Below are 20,919 nucleotides of genomic sequence, written 5' to 3'. Positions count from 1 at the left end.
CTTTGTGACCCCATGGACTGTAGTCTGCCATGCTCCTCTGTCCATGGGATTTCCCAGGCAAGAATACTGGAGCAGTTTGCCATTTTCTCCTCGAGGGGATCTTCCTGACCCAGGGATCGAACCCACATCTCTCCCATCTCCTGTATTGTCAGACAGCTTCTTTACCACTAGTGCCACCTGGGAAGCCCAAGTCCGGGCATGTGGGTTCAAGTCCCGGCACGTGGGTTCGAGTCCCAGTCTGAGTTACACATCTTCAAACACGACCAATTTTTATCTTATGTGCACTGTACCACAATTTTTTTAAAAAAGTAAACATTAAACAGCCTCTTTCAGAGCCATCTGCCAAAAAAACAAGGTAAAAAAAATGTCTCTGTATTATTATTTGAAATTATAATAGTTCTCCTACCTGGGGCCAGAAATAACTACATCAGCAGAAATGGCTGTTTGGGTCCTTAATTTGAAAGTCCTCGCTCTGTGCAGTCTTCTAGAACTTCAGGTCCTGGAGGAGGGCAGGATGACTGACTGGATGGAGCTGCCCGCGGCGGGGGCTCAGGTCTGGCGGAGTGTCTCGGCTGGACGTACTGGCTGGCTTTTCAACAACTTCTGTTTTCAGTAAACAGAAATCAGAACAGCTGTTCTCCATCTTGCCTTCCGCAGCCCCCTGGGCACCTACCATACAAGGACTGGGTTAGCTTGTTTTGAGCTAACCATCCTTCCCCCCCGGCCTTGGGGAAAACGGACACCCAATCCTGAAATACACGTGTGCCCACGGCTCATAACCAACCACTGTTCACCTTTTCTTCTATTTGCTCTGAATCCACTTTTATTCTTAACAAAAGAGTAAAGCATCGCATGTTCATGCCCTTCTAGTCTCCAACCACCAGAAACAAACTCCAGCATGAATGGAGCCTGTAGCCTCCCAGCCAATTGATTTCTGAACTCTGTACACATATTTATAGATCCAAGAAATAGATTTGCTTGTGTTTTGTATTAACACAGATAAACACTATCATAATATCTTTCTGCAATGTGCTTTTTTTTTTTTTTTTGCTTGTTTTTATGTTTTTGAGATCTTTCCAAGTTAATATGTATGGATCCAATATGCCTTTTCTTCCCACATAATATTTCACTGTATATCCTGTACCATATTTTTAAAAACCAAATTAAAGACCTCACCAGTGTTTCTAGTGATTTGCAAATGAAAACCAGGTGGCTACGAGCGTCCTTGGGCTAATTGCTGCAGAGCAATATTTTTCAAATAGCCTGAGGCATACCTAAGTCATGAAGTCAAATTTTCCTTAAATGATATAGGGTAGAATAACGTGTAATGAATACTATTCCTTGGTGAAGGTTTTGTTTTGTGTGCATGTGTGCTTGGTAGGGAGGTAAAGATGTTCTTCTTACTAATAAGGATTGCAGTGAAAGCAAAGTTTAAAAAAACATTGCTCTCCCAGTAATTCTACCCAAGAGAAATGCGAGGTATAGCCACGCAAAAAGTACATGAATGTTCACAGAAGCTCTAGTCACAAGAGTCGTAAAGTGGAAACCACCCAAATGTCCATGAGCAGATGAATGGAAAAACAAAACGGGATCTAGCCATAAAATAGAATCTTATTCCATTATAATAAAAAATAAAGTACGGACACATGTTCCAACACAGAACTTTAAAGACATGATGCTCAGTGAAAGAGGCCAGGCACAAAAGGCCACGTATCGTCTGATTCTGTGCACACGAAATGTCCAGAAGAGACAGATCCATAGAGACAGAAAGCAGATTAGTGGTTGCCAGGGGCTGGCTGGCAGGCGGTGGGGCGGGGGAACGGAGAGTGACTGCTTTCTGGGTACGGATTTCCTTTCGGGGTGGTGAAAGTGTTCTGGAACCAGCTAGTGACGAGTTTCCCAGCACCGCAGATCTACTAAAAGCTACTGAATTCTGTGCTTTAAAATGGTTTAAGTAATGAAGTCCATGTTATGTGAATTTTATTTCAATTTTAAAAAAAGGAAAACCACTCCTCTAAGGCAAGGGTCCCCAACCTCTGGGATCTATGCCTGATGCTCTGAGTTGGAGCTGATGTAATAGTAATAATAGAAATGAAGCGCACGATAAGTGTAACACGCTTAAATCATCCTGAAACCATCCCACCCGGCCCCCAGTCCCTGGAAAAGTTGTCTTCCACAAAACCTGTCCCTGGGGCCAAAAAGATTGGGGACCACTGCTCTAAGAGTGGAATAGTTGTAGAGTTTGTACATTTCAACTTTTTTTTACTAGATGTGGCAAATTGCTCTCCCGATTTGCATTCTTACCACCGTGAGCTTCTGTCTCCCCACATCCACACCAATACCTCGTACCCAAGTGAAGAACAAGAAGGGGAATAATTCAGAGCTAAGTTGTGGGTATAAACCAGGGCTCACAATCTAGAGGCCCAAGGACTTGTTTTGTTGCCCTGTTTGTATTTTTTAAAAAGTTTTAATTAGATATCTACTGTTAAAGTCAAGACATCACAAAATGTGGTTTGCCCACTTCCCTTGAAACATCGGAAGACTTGGCCCCATTTCATACACATTTCCTTGTGTTGACAGCGGCCGAGGTGAGCAGCTGGTACCCGCTTTCAAGGAGTAATGAGGTCTTCACTTCACCATAGTCCCCACCGCTCCCTAATATCTTACAGCTGGTCCCCTTTAGAGCTTTATGTTCCCCGTCTGGCCCATGTACTTTGAAGGCACTCATCCTGGTGTAAAGTTTGTTTTTTTTAAGGATTTCCTTACTTATTTGGCTGTGCTGAGTCTTGGTTGTGGCACTAGGGTCTTCAGTCTTCCTTATGGTGTTTGGGATCCTCAGTTATAGCACATGGGATCTATTAATGGTTCCCTGACCAGGGACCAGTCCCCTGCACTGGGAGCTCAGAGTCTTAGCCACTGAATCACCAGGAAGTCTCATGGTGTAAAGTTTTGAGCTCCATATGGGAGCTCACCCTAATAGCTTGTATCGGCACAACTGTACCAGGGCAGCCCTGATGAAGAGGAGGAGATGATTTCCAAGCCAACGAATTATGGATGTTTTCCTGAGGTAAGGGAAGTTGCAGCCAGACAGGGGGAGAAAAGCAGACTTGGGACTTTGAGGGGAAGGTGGGGTCAGAGCCCTGGCACAGCCACCGTGCCAGGGAGTGGAGTGACCGTCATTCCAGTGCCCACTTGAGCATGCTCAGCCTCAAAGAGCCCACCATGAGCAACATCTCAAGTTCCCGGGTTTCTGTCCTTGGAGCTGTCGGCTCTGACCGTGACCCCAAATCAGATTAACGGCCTCTTCCCAACACACACGCTTTGGGTCAGAGTCTGCGGAGACCAGCTGTTTGGAAGAACCCATCTGCTGCCTGATGCACTCAGCTCCGCTTCAGGGGCCAGTGTGGAGGAGGGAGGGGGCAGCAGCTGGGGATCGGGGTGCCCTGTAGCAGACAGCTCTGATGGTGAGAAATGTCCAGGGTGATGACCTGGGGTGGGGAGCAGAGTGCTGCTTATAGAATTCTCTGCATTTTTAAAATATTAACAACAACAACAAAAGCGCCCCCTTCACCAAATGCCAAAGATTCAGTTGTAGAGAGAGGCTTTCCCAGACCCCGGCCTCTAACGAGGACAGCTACCCAGGACTAGGTACATAATGTGCAGAGCCCAGAGAAAAGTGAAAAGGCAGGATCCCTTGTTCACAACTGAAGAATTTCAAGGAAAGTTGCAGGTGGTCCAGTGATTAAGACTCCACGCTCCCAATGCAGGGAGCCGGGTTCAATCCCTGGTCAGGGAACTAGATCCCACGTGCTGCAATGAAGACTGAAGGTCCTTCATGTTGTGACTAAGGCCTAGCGCAGCCAGTTTAAAATACATATATTAAAAAAGAAGAGGAATTGCAAGGTGGTGGCCAGAGCTTTAAATCAAACGTGGGGCTCTTCTGAGCACAGAGGCCCTGGGTGACTATCTGGCTTCACGACACCCCTTACCTCCCGCCACCCACCCCTTGAAGCCAGGACTACCTCTGCCCTCTCACCGGCCCCAGATCCTCACACCAGGATTAGGCCTGCTCTGGGTCTCCACAGCCCCCCAGCTCATCTCCGTTGCCTCCTTCTTGCTTGTATCTTTGCCTGTCTCCCCTCCAGATGGCGCTTTTCCTGAAGGTCCAACTGCCACGCTTTCCCCTGACTGCCTGGGGCAGTGCCTGGACCAGAGGAAGGCCGCTGTATTCGCGCAATGAAAGGTCATACAGAAAAAGTCAGCTTCAAAAATATGGCTCTTTACCTTCTGCCCACTAGGACGGCTATAATTTAAAAGACATACACAGGAGGACCTCCCTGGTGGCCCAGTGGTTTAGACTTCGTTTAAACCACCACTTAAACAACCAATGAAACGGGCGCAGGTTCAATCCTGGGTCGGGGAGTTAAGCTCCTACATGCCCTGTGGCCAAAAAACTCAAAGATAAAACAGAAGCAGTATTATAACAAATTCAATAAAGAATCAAAAAAGTTTTTAAATGAAACCAAAAAATAACAGAAAATAACAAGTGTTGGTGAGGATGTGGCGAAATTGGACCCTCCTACTTCGCCAGTGGGAACGTGAAATGGTGCAGCCACTGTGGAAGATGGTACTTTCTCAGAGTGATCATATGACCCAGCAATTCTACTCCGAAGTATAAACCTCAGAGAATCAAAAACATGGCCACACAAAAATGTGACTGTTCATGGCCGCACTGTCCGAAGTAGGCAAAATGTGAAAATAACCCAAGCGTTCAGCGGTGGATGGATGGACAAACAGAATAAACAGAATGGGTTCCTTCCATACAATGGAATATTATTCAGCCATAAAAAGGAATGAAGCACTGATATAGGCACAGATAGACATAGACATTGGAGAAGGAAATGGCAACCCACTCCAGTGTTCTTGCCTGGAGAATCCCGGGGACGGGGGAGCCTGGTGGGCTGCCGTCTACGGGGTCGCACAGAGTCGGACGCGACTGAAGTGACTTAGCAGCAGCAGCAACAGAAGTAGACATGGATGAACGGTGAAAATATGATGCTGAGTGAAAGAAGTCAGACAGAAAAGGCCACAGTGTCTACAATTCCATGGATATGAAGTGTCCAGAACAGGCGGATTTACAGAGACAGAAAGCAGACTAGTGGTTGCCAGGGTCTGAGGGAGGTGGGGGAATGGAGGGTGACAGTTAATGGGGACCTGGTTTTTTTGGGGGGAAGGGTGATAAAAATGTCCTGGAAAGAGAGAATGGTGACGGTTGTACCACACTGTCAATGTACTAAATGTCATGAGTGGTAAATGTTATGCATATTTTATCTTAATAAAAACAATTTTTTAAAACCTATCTTTGAATTGAATTGAATTTTAGAACAGAAAAAGGACACAGTGGGAAAACTGGGGAAATCCAAAAAAAGCTTGGCATTTCACTGCCAGTGCTGTGCCTGTGTAGGCTTCTTAGTCGTGACAAATGTGTCCCAGTCATGTGAGATAGCATAAGGCAAAGCTGGGTGAGGGTATAAATACAGCAACGCCTTCTAGCATCACTGCAACTTTTCTGCAAACCTAAAATGATTCCAAAATGAAACATTTATACTCGAAAATCATACGTAACTTCCAGAAAGGGGCTTGCTTAGTCTCCAGAAGGTTCTTTTGGCTGGCTAGGGCCCATGCTGGGGTTCACATTTGCAATTTAGGGAGCTGGAGCTGACTTCAGCCTGGGAGAGGGAGAAGAATCTGGGATTCTGAGGCTGGGAGAGAGGGATGAGGTGAAGAGAGGGGGATGGGGGAGGAGGGAAGGAGGAGTCTGGGCAAGAATGGAGTTGGGCTGGGGGGATCCCCATGAAAGCGCCTTGCTGGAGAAACTCCAAGAACTTTGGAGAACAGGAATGTCCAGCACAGAGGTTGCTAATGGATAACTCACAGTCCAAAGACTAGGGAGGTGTTATATTTACCCTTGGTCTTGTAAATGTAATTGAGCCACTCTATAAAAAATCTATAAACTCTCACATGACAATTGGAAATTTCCAACTTCTCTGGAAACATCTGAAAATCTGCTAATTCGAGGCCACCTTTCTCTATGTCCCCAGATCTGGAGCTGAGTCCCAGCCATCCCCTTTATTTATTTTTAAATTTACTTATTTATTTGTGGCTGCATCAGATCTTCGTTTTGGCATGCAGGATCTTTAGCTGTGGTGAACGGGCTGCTCCCTAGTCGTGGAACACGGGCTTAGTTGCCCCAACACGTGTCAGATCTCAGTTCCCCGACCAGGGTCCAAACCCACATCCAGTGCATCAGGAGGCAGATTCTTAACCACTGGACCACCAGGGAAGTCCCCTAGCCATGCTCTTTAAAGGGGTGTGAGCTCTCCTGTTTGCCACGATCCCCACCATCCCCTATTGTCACCAATTATGGCAAGAAAAATAATCTGCCTGCAATGCAGGAGATGTGGGTTTGATCCCTGGATTGGGAAGATCCCCTGGAGAAGGAAATGACAACCTGCTCCAGTGTTCTTGCCTGGGAGAATCCCACGGACAGAGGAGCCTGGCGGGCTACAGTCCATGGGGTCGCAAAGAGTGGGACACAACTTAGCAACTAAATAGCAACAACTGACACTGAGCTTCAGTCACCACTTATCTTCGAGCTTGCACCATATTTTACGGACTAATTGAACAGATTTTCTCTGTACTATGCCAAAAGTGGAAAAGCAAAAGAGAAATCAAGACATTGTCTGATTTTTATTATATCTGGCTGGCTTCACTCACCTATGATACCTACCTGGCTCCTGGAGAGACTCAGGTTTAAGAACTCAAGTCTCATGTTTGATGGGCAGCTTTCCCTTGCAGGTTAACCTACCTGCCCCAATCCACACCCTTAAGTCTTCATGCTCACAGGTGTTGTGTGGTTGGGATCAAACATACATATTATTCTTGGGTGTGAATCTTGGTTCTACTCTTTACTAGCTGAGTGGTCTTGGGCAGGTGGCTTAACCTCTCTGTGCCTCAGTTTCCCCATCTATAAAGCAGGGATGACACTGTACCTACCTTTCAGAGGTTTTATGAGGATTATGTGATGCAGCTCGTATAAAGCATGCACACCTGTGCCTGGAACATAACAAAAGAGGCAGAGATTTCAGGGGGTGACGAGTGCTGTGATGATAACAGATCAGGGTGACCGGGGGAAACCCCACACTCAGTACCTGCCGAGGAGGAGGGGACCCATGAGCTGAGAGAGAAATGAGAAAGGATCATCTGGGAACCCAGGGGGAGGAACAGTGTGTCAGGAAGAAGGAACAGGCAGTGTAAGGGCTCAGAGGCAAGAATGAGCTTGACTCGCTCAAGGAGAAGCAAGAAGGGAGAGGAGCTACTGAAAGGCAGGCAGAGGCCACAGGGAGGCGTTTGGACCTGATGCACTGAGACACCCTGGAGGGTTCTCAGCACTCAGAGGCCAGGATCTGATTGACAGGAGGGACACATGACCTGGCAGCAGCAGGCTGGTCCAGTCTGAAGCCTCTGCTTCCAGTCCCATGATCCCTGTCACAACCAGCCTGACTCAAGCATGGCTATTGTTGCCCTCTGAGCATTGCAACCCCCCACCCCCAAACCAAACAGGAAGTCTTGAGGTGGCCTTGGGCTGGGGCAGGGGCCCCTGGGATGGGGCAGAGTAGGGGATGCAAAAACCACGTGAAAGAAGCTGCAAGGTGTGCTACTCAGTCATGTCCAACTCTTTGTGACTCCAAGGACTGTAGCCCACCAGGCTCCTCTGTCCATGGGATTCTCCAGGCAAGAATACTGGAGTGGGTTGCCATGCCCTCCTCCAGGGGATCTTCCCAACCCAGGGATCAAACCCCAGTCTCCTGTGGCTCCTGCACTGCAGGTGGATTCTTTACCGCTGAGCCACTGGGAAAGCCCAAAGGCTGCAAGTTTCCCCCTAAAGAGATCCATCTCAAATCCCTGGAAACCGTGAGAGTGACCTTACTTGGAAAAAGGGTCTTTGCAGACCTGGTTCAGAATCTCAAGGTGAGATGATTCTGGATAATTCACGTCGGCTCAAAATCCAATGTCACATGTCTTTACAAGAGAAAGGCAGAGGGAGATTTGAGACACGGGGAAGAAGGCCGGGTGATGATGAAGGCAGAGACTGGAGGGAGGCAGCCACAAGCCAGGAACCTTTGGAGCCGCCAGAAGCAGGAAGGATCTTCCCCTAGAGCCTTCGGAAGGAGCTCAGCCCTGTCAGACTTCTGGCCTCCAGGTCTGGGAAAGATATGGTTCTGTTGCTTTAAGGCACTTACTTTGTGGTCATTGGTTACAGAGGCCACAGGAAACCAGCACACCCTTCTTCAAGGGCCCCCACCTTCCCAGGCAAGAGGTTCAATTTCTCCTTCCACCCTTGTGACACATCCCCCATTACAGGTGAGAACACCGAGGCCCAGAAAGGGGAAGACAAATGGGGAAGCTCCTTACAGTTGTCTCAACCTTCCTCCTGCCTGAATTGAGCTCACCTATGAATCTTGTTGAGCAAACTCCGGGAGATAGTGAAGGACAGGGAAGCCTGGCGTGCTGCAGTCCTTGGGTTGCAGAGTCAGACACGACTGAGCAACTGAACACCATGTGTCTTGCTGGGTTTTCACAGCATTTTAAAATTTGTGTTTATTTTTATCATGGAATGGTAAGCACAGCAAAAAGAGTCCAGATAACACAATGCCCTGAAACTTTTTCATTCCCTGATCTTGGCGGGGGTTAGCTGAGGGGTCTTGGCTGTGTAGTGTAGGGTAAATCAATTAACCTCTTTGAGCTTCAGATTCCTCAACTTTAAAATGCGGAGAGAATTGGTGGTTGTGAGGATTAAATGAGATCAGACACTAAGCACCTGGTATCTCTCCAATTCCACCTGAAACCCCAGCCTGGGCCTGAGCAGGTTCTTGCTGGGGCACCCAGTTCTCAGGTTCACGATGGCTTCTTCAGGGAGGGAGCCAGAGGGTCCTGGATAAATAAGATGCTCAAGGCAGGTCCAAGCCCCTGAGGGCACGCAGGGGACTGAGCTGGCCACGGTCTGGGCCTCAGGCCTCGGTTTATTTGGCAGGAAAATGGATACATGGCAGACATGGAGCTGGTATATGCAGTGTGACTTCACTGGTTGTTAAAAATATTCAAATACTTCCATACCTGTTGGTAAAAGCCACTGCCCCAGCCCCTCTCCCGGGACCCCAGACTTCTGCACAATTCAGCAAGTAAGAACTGCCACCAGGAACTTCCTGTGTCCAGTCCTAAGCCTCCCTTCTGATTGAGCTGTACTGCTGGGTAACATGTCTTGGTGCCATGGGCTGGTGAGCGTAGGGTGCTCTGTCCCTGATGGAAAAAAACAGGTGGCATTTGCTGGGTCTCGGCTTTCCCGGGAGGCACAAAAGACCCCGGGGGTTTAGTGGAGACCGATCTGTTATCCTGCACAAGCCCCATGGAGACAGATGGACGGATGTGAGTGTCTGCGCTGGGGATCCTGGGGATGTGAAGGGCACCCGCACACTGGATGGGGGGAAGGCCCTAGACCACCCAGAGTCTCCCCACAATTACACCAGGCAGTGCCTGATGAAGAAACCTAACCAGGCGATGAGGCAGATAGCCCAGGAAGAGGTCAGAGGTCAGGAGTCAGAGGTAGTATACTTTATTGACCCGGGTTCTCCCAACATTTCACAACCCCCCTACAAAGCCAGACCTGGGCTTTGCCGGCGTCCCGTGCACCGGACTCCCAGATGTCCAGAGAGCCTCAGAACGGCAGAGCAGATGTGGGGAGGGCGCTGCCAGCCAGGGGAGAGGGCGCGAGGAGGGGCAAGCCAGAGGGAGGGGGTTCAAGCTGGGCACTGGGCCGGGGCCCCCCCGAGGCTCCGCCAGGCCTGGCCAGCCCCTCACTCCCCTAGTTAAGGTTTGTAGTGGTTCACAGTGAGACTGGCTTAGATTTGGGGGGTGATAGGCAGGCAGGTGCCTTCCACTCCCCACCCACTGTTGGCCTGACTCACGAAGCTGGGAAGAGGGCAAGATGGGAAGTCCCTCCACCCCGCCGTGTTCCCACCACCACAGGGACTGGGAAGCCCCTTCTCTCCAGGGGCAAACAGCAGAGGCCCAGTTCTCCCTGACATCCCCCCAGGCTCTTAGGGAGAAGGGCCATTCACTCCTGGCTCAGAAGTTTCCAGAACATCTCAGGGACGTTGCCCATCATTACTCCCTATTAGAAAAATGTTTTTGAAATCTAGGAGTTGATGGGGGCCATCAAACCAAGCAGTAAAAAAACCTGGTTAAGATCTTGGTTTAAAAAGGTAGTTCTACCTTCGTCTAGAAGCTTCGGGAGACCAGCCCGAGAGACCAGTGGTGTCTCTGTGCCCAGACTGGCAGGGGTGGCTCATGGCAGCAGGGGGCTGGTGGTGGCCTGGGGAATAGGGCAGGGACCCGGGGAAGAGATGCAGGAAGCGGTGACTTGTGGGGCAGGGCAGGTGGCCCTCCCCTTCCAGTGCCATGGGCTTGGGCTCAGAGGGCAGTGGGGGCGGCCAGGATGGGGGGCCCCCGTGGGCACCTCTGCCAGGCCGGCTCCGGGGCCTCTGCCCCACCAGGAGAGGCGGGGCCCTGCGGTCAGGCCTTGTGACTGCCGTTGCCTGGCGGCTCCCTGTGGCTGGCTGTGAAGTCCCCGGTGGGCTCGAGCCCGAGCAGCGGCCGCTGCACCAGCCTGGCGTAGAGGCCGCCCTGGGCCAGCAGCTGCTGGTGTGTGCCCTGCTGCACCACGCGGCCCTTGTCGAGCACCACGATGAGGTGTGCCCGCTCCACCGTGCTCAGCCGGTGCGCGATGATGAGCACCGTGTGTTTCTGCAGGTTGCCGTGGATGGCCTGCTGGATCTGCGGACACAGGAGGGCACCGGCTCACACGGGCACTGCCGCCGCCCACCACCCCACCCAGTCCTGGCTCAGATCCCGGGTCCACCACATCCCATGGACGCTCAGCCTCTCTGGGGCTTCTTCTTCTCCTGGGGCTTCAAGCGAGGGCTTGCACAGGACCTGCTTCCTGAGTTTTTGTCCTTGGGGGACAGAGCTCAGAGCCTGACATGGGGCAGCACTCGGTGAATGATGGAAGGGCTCCCGACATTGTCTTCCCCTAACCTTGGCCTTGGTTAATGGTCTCACCGTCAGCCTCAGAGCTCATGCCAACAAAACCAGCATCACCTGCTTCCTCATCCTTCCCTCACCCCCCAAACCTGACTCATCAGCAAATTCTGTAGCCCCATCTCCCCAGGGTCTCTCTGCTCCATCTTTCCACCTCTGCCACCGTTCCTTTTCGCTTGGATCCCGGCAACTTTCCTGGCGCGCTACCCACGTGGATTTAATACTTTTAATCAGTTCTTGTTGAACTCGCGCTCCAAGCCCTCCAAAAGCTTCTTGTCCTATTTCGGATAAAACCCAAACTCCTGGGGGGAATTTTTGGGCAGTGAAACTCTTCTGCATAACATGACATCCTGCGTTTGTTAACACCCATAGAATTCGCAACACAAAGGGACCCCAGATGTGAATGGTGACCTTGAGTTAATGACAATGCACTAATACCAATTTTCAATGGGAACTAATATACTGCTAATGTAAAATGTTAATAACAGGTGACATTGTTTGGGGGAAGGGGTATATATGGGAACTCTGTACTTTCTGCTCAACTTTCTTTAAACGTAAACCTACTCTAAAAAAAAAAAACAAAAAAAAAACCCTTTCCAGGGCCTGAACAGCTGGCGTACCCACCATGACTCTGTCCCGACCTCACCACGCTCGACCCCCACCATCAACCATGCTGACCTTGGGGGGTTGGCTGTGGACCTGCTCCGAGCCTTTCCCCTCACTGCCCCTCTCTCCCCAGGATGCTCTCACCTGGATCCCCCTGACTGGCTCCTTTCCCTTCTGGTCTCAGCTCAATAGCTCCTTGATGACCCTGGCTCTGCACGTGAATTCTGGGCCCGTGTGACCCCATCTGAACCCTGCAGTAAGGCAGCCACATTCCAGGGGGCTCCTGCAGGGCCAGAGCCTTGTCCCTGGGATGACCCCAGCCCCTAAGTGCCGCCAGGAGAACTGAGTGTCCTAACCAACACGTGCTGGGCGGTGGCTGAGCCCCCTTTCTTAGAGCACTTATGTACCAAAAGGGGCTTAGAGTTGTCAACCTTCCTCTGTCCCATGGAGATACATATGCAAATCTCCTAAAGCTCAGGAATGTCTCTCTCTGTCATTCCTTTGAAATGTAGTCATTGGAAGGATAGGGCCCCATCTCCCAGACTCGGTAGGGGACAGGAATCCTAATTCGAGTGGTTTCCCACTGTCTGCCAGCTCCCAGCCCTATGTGAGTCTCCCCTGAGCCCTGCTCCCGCCCCTTCCCTGCATCCTCAATCTCCCTTTGAAATGGCTGCCCCATCACCATCATCACCCCTGCACAAATCTTAGACCTCAGCTCTTTCCCCTGCTTTATTAGCTACTGGATAAAATCTGTTTTCCCAGCTTTAACTAATGGCCGGCTATGTTTCTCAACCTCTCCACCACAGGACTGTTTCATTTTCTACATAGCACAGCCCCCAGGGCAAACTCACCCTTGTCTCCTTGTTATCTGTCTCTCGCCCTGGACTGGAAACACCTTGGGGGCAGGGGCCAATGTGACCCTGGCACCCAGAACAGCGCTGGTGCCCGGGAGGCGGGGATTAAATACCGTGTGATAAATGAATGGATCCATGGCGAGATAGGGGTAGCTAAGTCTTCAAATACACTGTGGGCCCCTCTATCAATGACATGAGAGCTGGAGTAAGACACTCAGGTTATGCGCTCCAGGGCAGAGCTCCTAATCCAGGGCCCACCTCTCCTGATTCAAACCCAGGTGCATTTGGTTTCAACACCTAGAGCCCTGAGGCTGGGCTGAGTGACCATGACCTGCGTCTCCTCCGTCCCCGCTCTCTGCCCTCAGCTCCGGGACACCCCAATCCAGGAAGCTGGCCTGGGAGAGTCCCGACAGCCACCCTGAGCCCTTCCCAGCACCTGTCCGCTGCTCTGCTCCAGCATCACCCGCCACCCCACTCACCAGATACTCGCTTTCCGCATCCAGGGCACTGGTGGCTTCGTCCAGGATGAGAACGGGTGGGTTCCGCACCAGAGCCCGGGCCATGGCCACCCGCTGCTTCTGGCCCCCGGACAGCTGGGCACCCTTCTCCCCTGTCTCTGCGGGGCGGAGGCACAGGGTCAAGTGAGTGGGAGGGGAGGCTGGGTGGCCCTTGGGGAGGGACGAGCAGTCCCTTGCCTCTGCCCTTCCCTTCTATCAAGGGAGCTCTGCTCCCCGGGAAAGGTGGGGCTGAGAGGGCCGCCGGCTGGAAACCTCACGGAACAATGCTCCCTCTTCCTGTTCATAAGGGGCAAACAAATCATGACTGTGTGCGGTTGTACCAAGATGCCAACTTTTACTTATTAATCTGGCAAAACTCCAAATGTTTGAGAACACACTGTGCTGGGGTGGCTGAGGGGGCACCCCCAGTCTTCCTGGGGTACAGCTGCTGAGATCCCTGTGCACACTCCTCTGTGTGTCCGGTTGTGCTGTGTGAGTACACAGACCACAATTACAGACACACACCTGGACCAGCAAACCCATTTCTGGGAATATTTCCTGCTCATTTACTTGCTCGCGCACTGTGACTCACAGCACTGTTAACTGAAAACAACAAAACCCCCAAACCAAAAACACAATACAAATTGTCTATCAGTAGGAAACTGAGGAAACCAGTTATTTTTGAGGAAAGTATTATAAAGCCACACAGTAGAATACTGTGCAGTAGCTTAAAAAAAAAAAAAAGTAGCTTTCTAGGTATCAATATGGGAAAAAAAGGCATCACTCAAAAAAAAACCAGGTGCAGAATATAAGGTGCTGTTTTGTTTTGTTTTTCTGTAAATGGTGGGAGGAACTAAAAACACATACTCATATATGCATAAAGAAACTTCAAAATGACATGTAAGAAATTAATGAAAGAAGCTTTGGTGGGGGCCGGAGGGAACTGGTAGTGAAGACTGGGATGAAATGAAACTTTTCACTGGATATAGTTAGGTCTAATTTTTTAGTTTTGAACTGTGTGAATAGCCCTGCTGCAAGAGTTAAAATTTTAAAATACGTTAAATCAAATCTATAAGTTAATATATTGTTCAACTCATTAAGTTAAAATACTTATTCACATAAAGTAACTATAAATAATATAATACATATACCATTTTAAAACAGTTATGTTTCGGAACTAAACTGAGGTGACGGTTTTAAAGCCCTGTGAATGCACTAAGTGTATTGATTTCTGGCCGCACCACACGGCTTGTGGGATCTTAGTTCCCTGACCAGGGATCAAACCCATGCCCCCTGCAGTGGAAGCACAGAGTCTTAACCACTGGACCACTAGGGAAGTACCTGAATTGTTCACTTTAAAATAGTTAAGTTTAGGGACATCCCCGGTGGTCCAGTGGTGAAGAATCTGCCTTGCAATGCAGGGGGTAACTAAGCCTGAGAGCCGTAACAAAAGCTCCCAAGTACTGCAGCCAAGACTCAATGCAGCAAAATAAATAAATAGATAAATAGTTAAAAACAGTTGTTTATGTTACGTGGATTTCCCCTGAAATAATAAAGAGCAGCTGGCAGAGGGCAACGCATAGCTCAGAGGGTTGAATCCTGAGGATGGACCTCCGGCACAGTGGAGGTGATGCTCCGGGCCCTGTACCTGTATTGTAGCCGTCCTGGAGCTCCATGATGAAGCCATGGGCGTTGGCCTTCTGGGCAGCCTCCACCACTGTCTCGAAGGGCACGGTGGGCAGGCCATAGGAGATGTTGTCTGTGATGGAGCGGGCAAACAGCACTGGCTCCTGGCTCACCAGGGAGATCTGTGGAGGAGGAAGGAGGGGGCATGGGAGGCCGGGAACACGTCAGTCCAGCAGTCACCAGGAACCTCACCAGCCCCGGGCCTGGCTGATGCCTGGGGCCTCAAGTCTGAAATCTGATCAGGGCCCACGGCCGGCGGCTGCTGCATTCAGTGGCCTCTCTTCTTTCCAAACAGTGGAGTCCACTTTCTGCACAAGCCCTCAGCCTCCCTGACCAACACAATGGGGGCCCCACTAAGCTTGCTGCTCTGGGCTCAGCCAAGTTCCCTGACCTCCGAGACAGAGCTCATTGGCTGCCTCTGACCTGGAAGAAAAGAGAGTGAGAGAGTGTGGAGTGTGCCTCTGTGAGTCTGTCCATGGCAAGAAGCAAGAGGCCAGAGCAGGCAGAGGCCACAGGGACCTCCCAGTTGGTGCCCCCTCCCTTTTAGAGACCAACAGAAAGGAACTATTGTCTCAGGGTCCCAGCTTTAGGAATGTGTATGTAGTTGGAGGATGTCACTACAATACTGTAAATAGGAAAAAGAAAAAAAATCTAATTGTCCATAAATTGAGGATTAAATGATTATAGTACATCTATAAAATCAAGCTGCTATATATATATTTTTAATAAATATAAAATGATTCTATTTTTGTTTTAAAAAAAAGTATATGTGTCTTTATATATTGTTGTTGCTGCTGTTTACTTGCTAAGCCGTGTCCGATTCTTTGTGACCCCGTGGACTGTAGCCTACCAGGCTCCTTTGTCTATGGCATTTCCCAGGTAAGAATAGTGGAGTGGATTGCCATTTTCTTCTCCTGGGGATCTTCCCAATCCAGGGATTGAATCTGTATCTCCTGCGTCTCCTGTGTTACAGGCAGATTCTTTTCCACTGAGCTACCAGGGAAGACTTTACATGTAGATATGTTTATGTAAAGATGGGAAACACACTGGAAAGGGAAGGATGTTGACTAAACCGATAATGCTGAACCATGCCATGGGGTGGAATTCAAAAGGGGAGGTGGAGGGGATTCTCATGTGTTTGTTACAAAATTCTCTGAATATATGGGAATATAGTTAGATGGTTGAGTTCTACTGCTTTGGGTTTATGAAAATTAAAAATTTAAACAGAGGATATTCACAAAAGAGGAAATCCAAAAGTCCAAGAAACGTATGAAAAAGGACTTAAAATCTTTAGTCACCAGGAAAATGCAAAAGACCTCAAAGAACCACCTGTAGACACTCACCAACTGGTTACAGAAACAGGACTGATACTAGGTATCTGAGATTAAGTATCTGAGCGCGTCCACTATTGCAAAGCCTGAGCAGCTCTGTCCAGGAGCCACTGCCAGAACTCCGGTGGGCAGCAGCCCGGTGGTGGCATACCTGAGACCACTTCTCCACCACCTACCCCTGGTTATATACACACGAGTGGGAAGAGGTCACAATCTGCGGCCTCCACCAGCATCTACAACTAGCTGGAAGTTCTGGAGTCTCTGTGCCAACCCAGGCTCTCGAGTAACTTAACGTCTGTTGCTGATGTAAATACGTCCGCTCGGTAGCTGGTGTTTCCCGTATAGTGCACAACCTGAACACCGCCCAGGGTGTCCCTGCTCTTCTAGCAGCTCAGGATCAGATGTTGAGTGCACCTGTCTGAGAAGGTTACCCAAAACCGTAAGGTCATGAATAGCCTCCTTTAAGTACTGGAGATCATTTAAGTGTGAAAAACCTGAACTCTCTTTCACTGCTGGTGGGACTATAAAGTTGAAAAAAGAAAAAAGTAAACCACCTTAATGGCAGGAGTTACTAGAGCTGCGGATACTCATCCACTCTGGGAGAACCTACCCACCAGTGCATACCAGGACATACAGACAGTATCAGTGCTGTCTGTATCAATACTGTTGCTAAATATTGATACAAAAAAACAGGAAACACCCCCAACTGTCCATCAAGAACAGAATGTGCAAATGGACTGTGACATGTTTACACAGTGGATTATCTCCCAACAATGAAAATGAGGGAACTACAAACACAGCCTCAACCTGGAAAACTCACAAATAACGCTGAGTGGAGGAAACAGGACACAGAGAATACACGTGTTATGACGCCAGTCAGATGAAGTTCAAAACTAGCAAAACACAGCTGCGCTGTCTGGGGAGCCACACAGCGATGGGAAGAACAAAAGAAAAGCAAGAAAGTGATGATTATGAAGGTTGGGTGAGATGGCGCTTCTTGGGAGGCAAAGAAGGGGCACATGGAGTGGGGCGGCGGGGGGCGGGGCGCTTCTGGAGTGCTGGAATGTTCTATTTCTTGAACTGGGTGGTGTTACGTTGGTGGTAATCCTTTTTTTTTCTTTATATTTTATTTGTTTGCATTGGGTCTTAGTTACAGCATGTGGGATCTAGTTTCCTGACCAGGGATCAAACCTGGGCCCCTTCCATTGGGAGCACAGAGTCTTAGCCACTGGACCACCCAGGAAATCCCGGTGATAATCCTTTGAACTCTGTGTGTATCCTGAGCCCTCTTGCCTGCATCTGTTAGTGCTCGCGAGAAAAGGTCAAACAGGGAAAGGGCGGAGGAGGGCAGCAAAGGCCCGTGCGCCTACCACTCGGTGTAAGTACTTGTGGTCATAGGCGCCGATGGGCTTCCCGTCCAGCAGCACTTGGCCCCCCTCCAGGGGGTAGAAGTTCTCCAGGATGTTGACGCACGAGCTCTTTCCGCTGCCCGATGGCCCCACGAGCGCAGTCACCTTTCCTGGGGACAGGCTGAAGGAGACGTTCTACAAGGAACAGGCAGACACGAGGCGGGGCCGCTGGCTCACTCAGAGGCCCTGGTCTCAGAGGCCCCGGGCACCCTTCCCAGCCTGCCCCACTGCCGCCGCCCCAGAAGGCTCTCCTTTCTAGGCCTTGACAGCACTTTTATTCTCGTCTGCTTTGCCTGGAATGTTCTCTCTGCAGAGAGCCATTGGCTGGCTCCTGCTCCTTGTTTAGGTCCCAGATCAAAAGTCACTTCCCCCGAGAAGCCCTCTTGGACTATGAGTACCATGTCTGCAGACTGCCCCGATTCATTGCCTTCCTAGCATTGCTCTTGGAATCCTTTTGTTAACGCTCTGCCTTCCCCAACAAGAGCCCAACTCCAGGAGTGGAGGGACTCTGCTTTTTGTATTCTTGGCTGCACTGCCACGGCCTGCCCTGTAGGAGGCGCGAGAGAGATGGGAGGAGGGAAAGGATGATTGCGGGTGGTGGTGGGGGTACTCAGGCCCTCTCTCACCTGCAAGACTTGGGTGTGGGGCCGAGTGCGGTAGGTGAAGGTCACGTTCTCAAAGTCCACCCGGCCCTCCAGGTGGTCAGGGGCCAAGCTCCCGTCATGCACCATCGTTGGCTGCCGGTCAATGAACTCAAACACCTTCTCAGCGGCCCCTACTCCTTGCATCAGGCCGCTGTAGACGGAGCCCACGGACTGTGGGGGGAGGAGAAACATGTTCCTGACCCATTGACACCCCAATCCTAGGTCCCCTTCACCATGGTACCAGAGGGATGAAGTGGGTGCAGAGAGAGCAAGAACACAGCAGCAGGTCTGACAGGGGGGCATGGTCACAGGAGGCTGTCCGAGCCCCACCTGCTTATACAGCAGACCAGGACCATGATGCAAAAAATGAAGACAGCGATAAAAAATACTGATGCTTTATGTGTTACAGCTAAACCTCACCACTGTCCAGCAGGGTAGGCCTTATCACTCCCCAGAAGAAGAAATGAAATTGCAGGGAAGCCAGAATGTAGCAGAACAGGAATTGGACCTTCCTCTTTCAGCTGCCACAGAATTTTTAAATTTCGATGATTAAAACAGCCTTAAATGTATACTATACATTTCCTTGGGTAAAAATATACACAAGTATAAATGTGAATAATGACTCATTTTACTGAGTGCATATATGTCTTATGAGGTAGCTGCTATCATTAGCTCCTCTGTGGTGATAAGGAAACCGAAGCACAGAGTGCTCAAGTAACTTCCCCCAGGCCACACACATGGAGAAGCAGCAGAGCCAGGATTCAAACCCCGGCGTCTGGCTCCTGAGTTCAGGCCCTTATGACCTGTGACTGCGGGTCCTGGTTGGTGAAATGGGGGTAATATTAGTGCCCGTATCATGGTTCTGTGAAGACAGTACTCAGCGCATAGGGAGCCCTCAAAACACCACAGCTGTTAACATCCAGATAGAATTACTCATAGTAAGACACAAGTGCTGTGTAGACACTGTCCTCTGTCCCTCATCCCAGAGGTGGTCCCGGTTATCAGGAACTGTGTCTTTCAAGTCCTTTCTCTGTGCTTTTACAAACACATGCAAGTACATAATTAAATAATTTTGAGACGAAAGAAAACCATGAGATCAGCCCATCCCTATGACTCAGAGACTAGCTTTTGCACTGATTCTGTGTCTTGGTGTTCTCCGCACCAGTGCACACAGCTCTGCCTCGCTCCTGTGGCTGCTGCCTCGTTTTTGTAGCACAGACGGACTGTTTGTGGCATACGGATATACCGTATTGCCCAATCGCTGGCTAACAAGCATTTAACTTCTCACTGTTATAAACCGTGCCACACTGGAATCCTGGGACACATGTCTGCCCACTGCTGTGGATGTTCCTGAAGCATGGCTTCCTTGACGCTGATTCAAATGACACTGAGGGTCTGACTGGAGCTAAGGCAAAGTGCGGTCTGCAGAAGACACCAGCCCGCCCCTGACCCCCACATCTTTGGGCTTTTATCACTGCAGGACACACAGGCTCTACCTTAGTGCTGGAGGGCTTTGTGGGGGGGTGGGGTCGGACCAGAGAACTAACACCCTCACTCTATGCATCCTCTGGAAGTGACTGATGGCAATTTAGGCACAAGCTCCACAGCTCCCTCATCTCAGGACCTGCTGGTGGGAGAAGCCAAATTAAGAGTTAATCTACAAGGACTTCCCTGCTGCTCCAGTGGCTAAGGCTCCATGCTCCCAATGCGGGGGGCCCGGGTTCGATCCCTGGTCCAGGAATTAGATCCTGCATGCTGCAACTAAGACCAGGCACAGGCAAATAAATTTTAAAATAAAATTGAAATACTGTATGTGTGTATGTGTATATATATATATATATATATGATATAATCCACTTAAAAAACAAACCCACTCTGTTCTTTTTTCATAGAGCTGCTCTTTAAAGTGGGTTAAAATAAAGTCAGACTATCTGGCTTGGAACTGGGAACCCCTACGAACATGGGGGGCAGGTCCCTGAACCACTCTGAGCCTCAGCTGCTTTTTCCGGAAAGTGGGGACCCGGGGAGCACTGGGCCTCATACAGGTGCTCAGGGGCATCTTATGAAATAATCTCTGTTGCTGCCACTCTGCTCTGCAAAGTTGCTGTCCCACGTTAGTCTCCTTGTTGGTATTATCATGTCCTTTAGGAAGAAATGCCACCTCCTGTGGACCCTGGAGCACCCCCATTCAGATCCCTCCCCATCACCTCTCCCTCCTCCCCGGGACCCCTCCCTCCCCCAGCCAGCCCCTCACCTCCATACAGTCTCCCAGGACAAACTCATAGATGATGAAGGAGATGAGGTTGCCACTGGTCATCTGCCCCGAGATGACGAGGTGGCCCCCGTAGTAGAGGATGCTGACCTGGACCACAAGCAGCGTGAGCTGGAGGGCAGACGGAAAGCAGAGTCTGACTCACGGTGGGGCCTTGACTTAGGTCCACAACCCCATTCCCTCTGTCCCCCCCGCCCCACAGGCTGCAGGGGAGGTGAGAGCAGCTGTGGACTCTGCACTCACAGTCACAAACTGCACGTCCAGCCAGCGGCAGGGACGGCCTCCCACGAGCTGGTCGCCCCTTGTCACTCACACCCTCCCCACCCAACAGGGATTCTCCCGCAAACGGCCCCTGCTGGAACAGGCCATGAGCCTGGTCGGGAACAAGGCTTTCTTGTCAGGCCCTGGCGTACACACACACACACGCACATACACACACACACACACACACACACACACACAC

The 20,919-nt window shown here is 50.2% G+C and overlaps 1 protein-coding gene across 1 annotated transcript in view; it reads right to left on the bottom strand.

Annotated features, from left to right (window-relative positions):
* Positions 1-9,660: 9,660 nt before the first annotated feature.
* ABCB9 (ATP-binding cassette, sub-family B (MDR/TAP), member 9) overlaps positions 9,661-20,919 on the bottom strand; it is a 42,771-nt gene continuing 31,512 nt past the window's right edge. The window contains exons 9-14 of the mRNA XM_010841418.1: positions 20,439-20,567; positions 18,167-18,355; positions 17,502-17,675; positions 14,763-14,922; positions 13,097-13,233; positions 9,661-10,893 (exon numbers count right to left, since the gene is read on the bottom strand). Of these exons, the coding sequence (XP_010839720.1) occupies positions 10,633-10,893; positions 13,097-13,233; positions 14,763-14,922; positions 17,502-17,675; positions 18,167-18,355; positions 20,439-20,567 (1,050 nt within the window). The 3' untranslated portion in view covers positions 9,661-10,632. The remainder of the gene's footprint in view (positions 10,894-13,096; positions 13,234-14,762; positions 14,923-17,501; positions 17,676-18,166; positions 18,356-20,438; positions 20,568-20,919) is intronic.

Source organism: Bison bison, unplaced genomic scaffold, assembly GCF_000754665.1.
Source record: "Bison bison bison isolate TAMUID 2011002044 unplaced genomic scaffold, Bison_UMD1.0 scf7180017864160, whole genome shotgun sequence".
NCBI classification, from domain to species: domain Eukaryota; kingdom Metazoa; phylum Chordata; class Mammalia; order Artiodactyla; family Bovidae; genus Bison; species Bison bison.
This window is presented reverse-complemented; position numbering and strand designations above follow the sequence as displayed.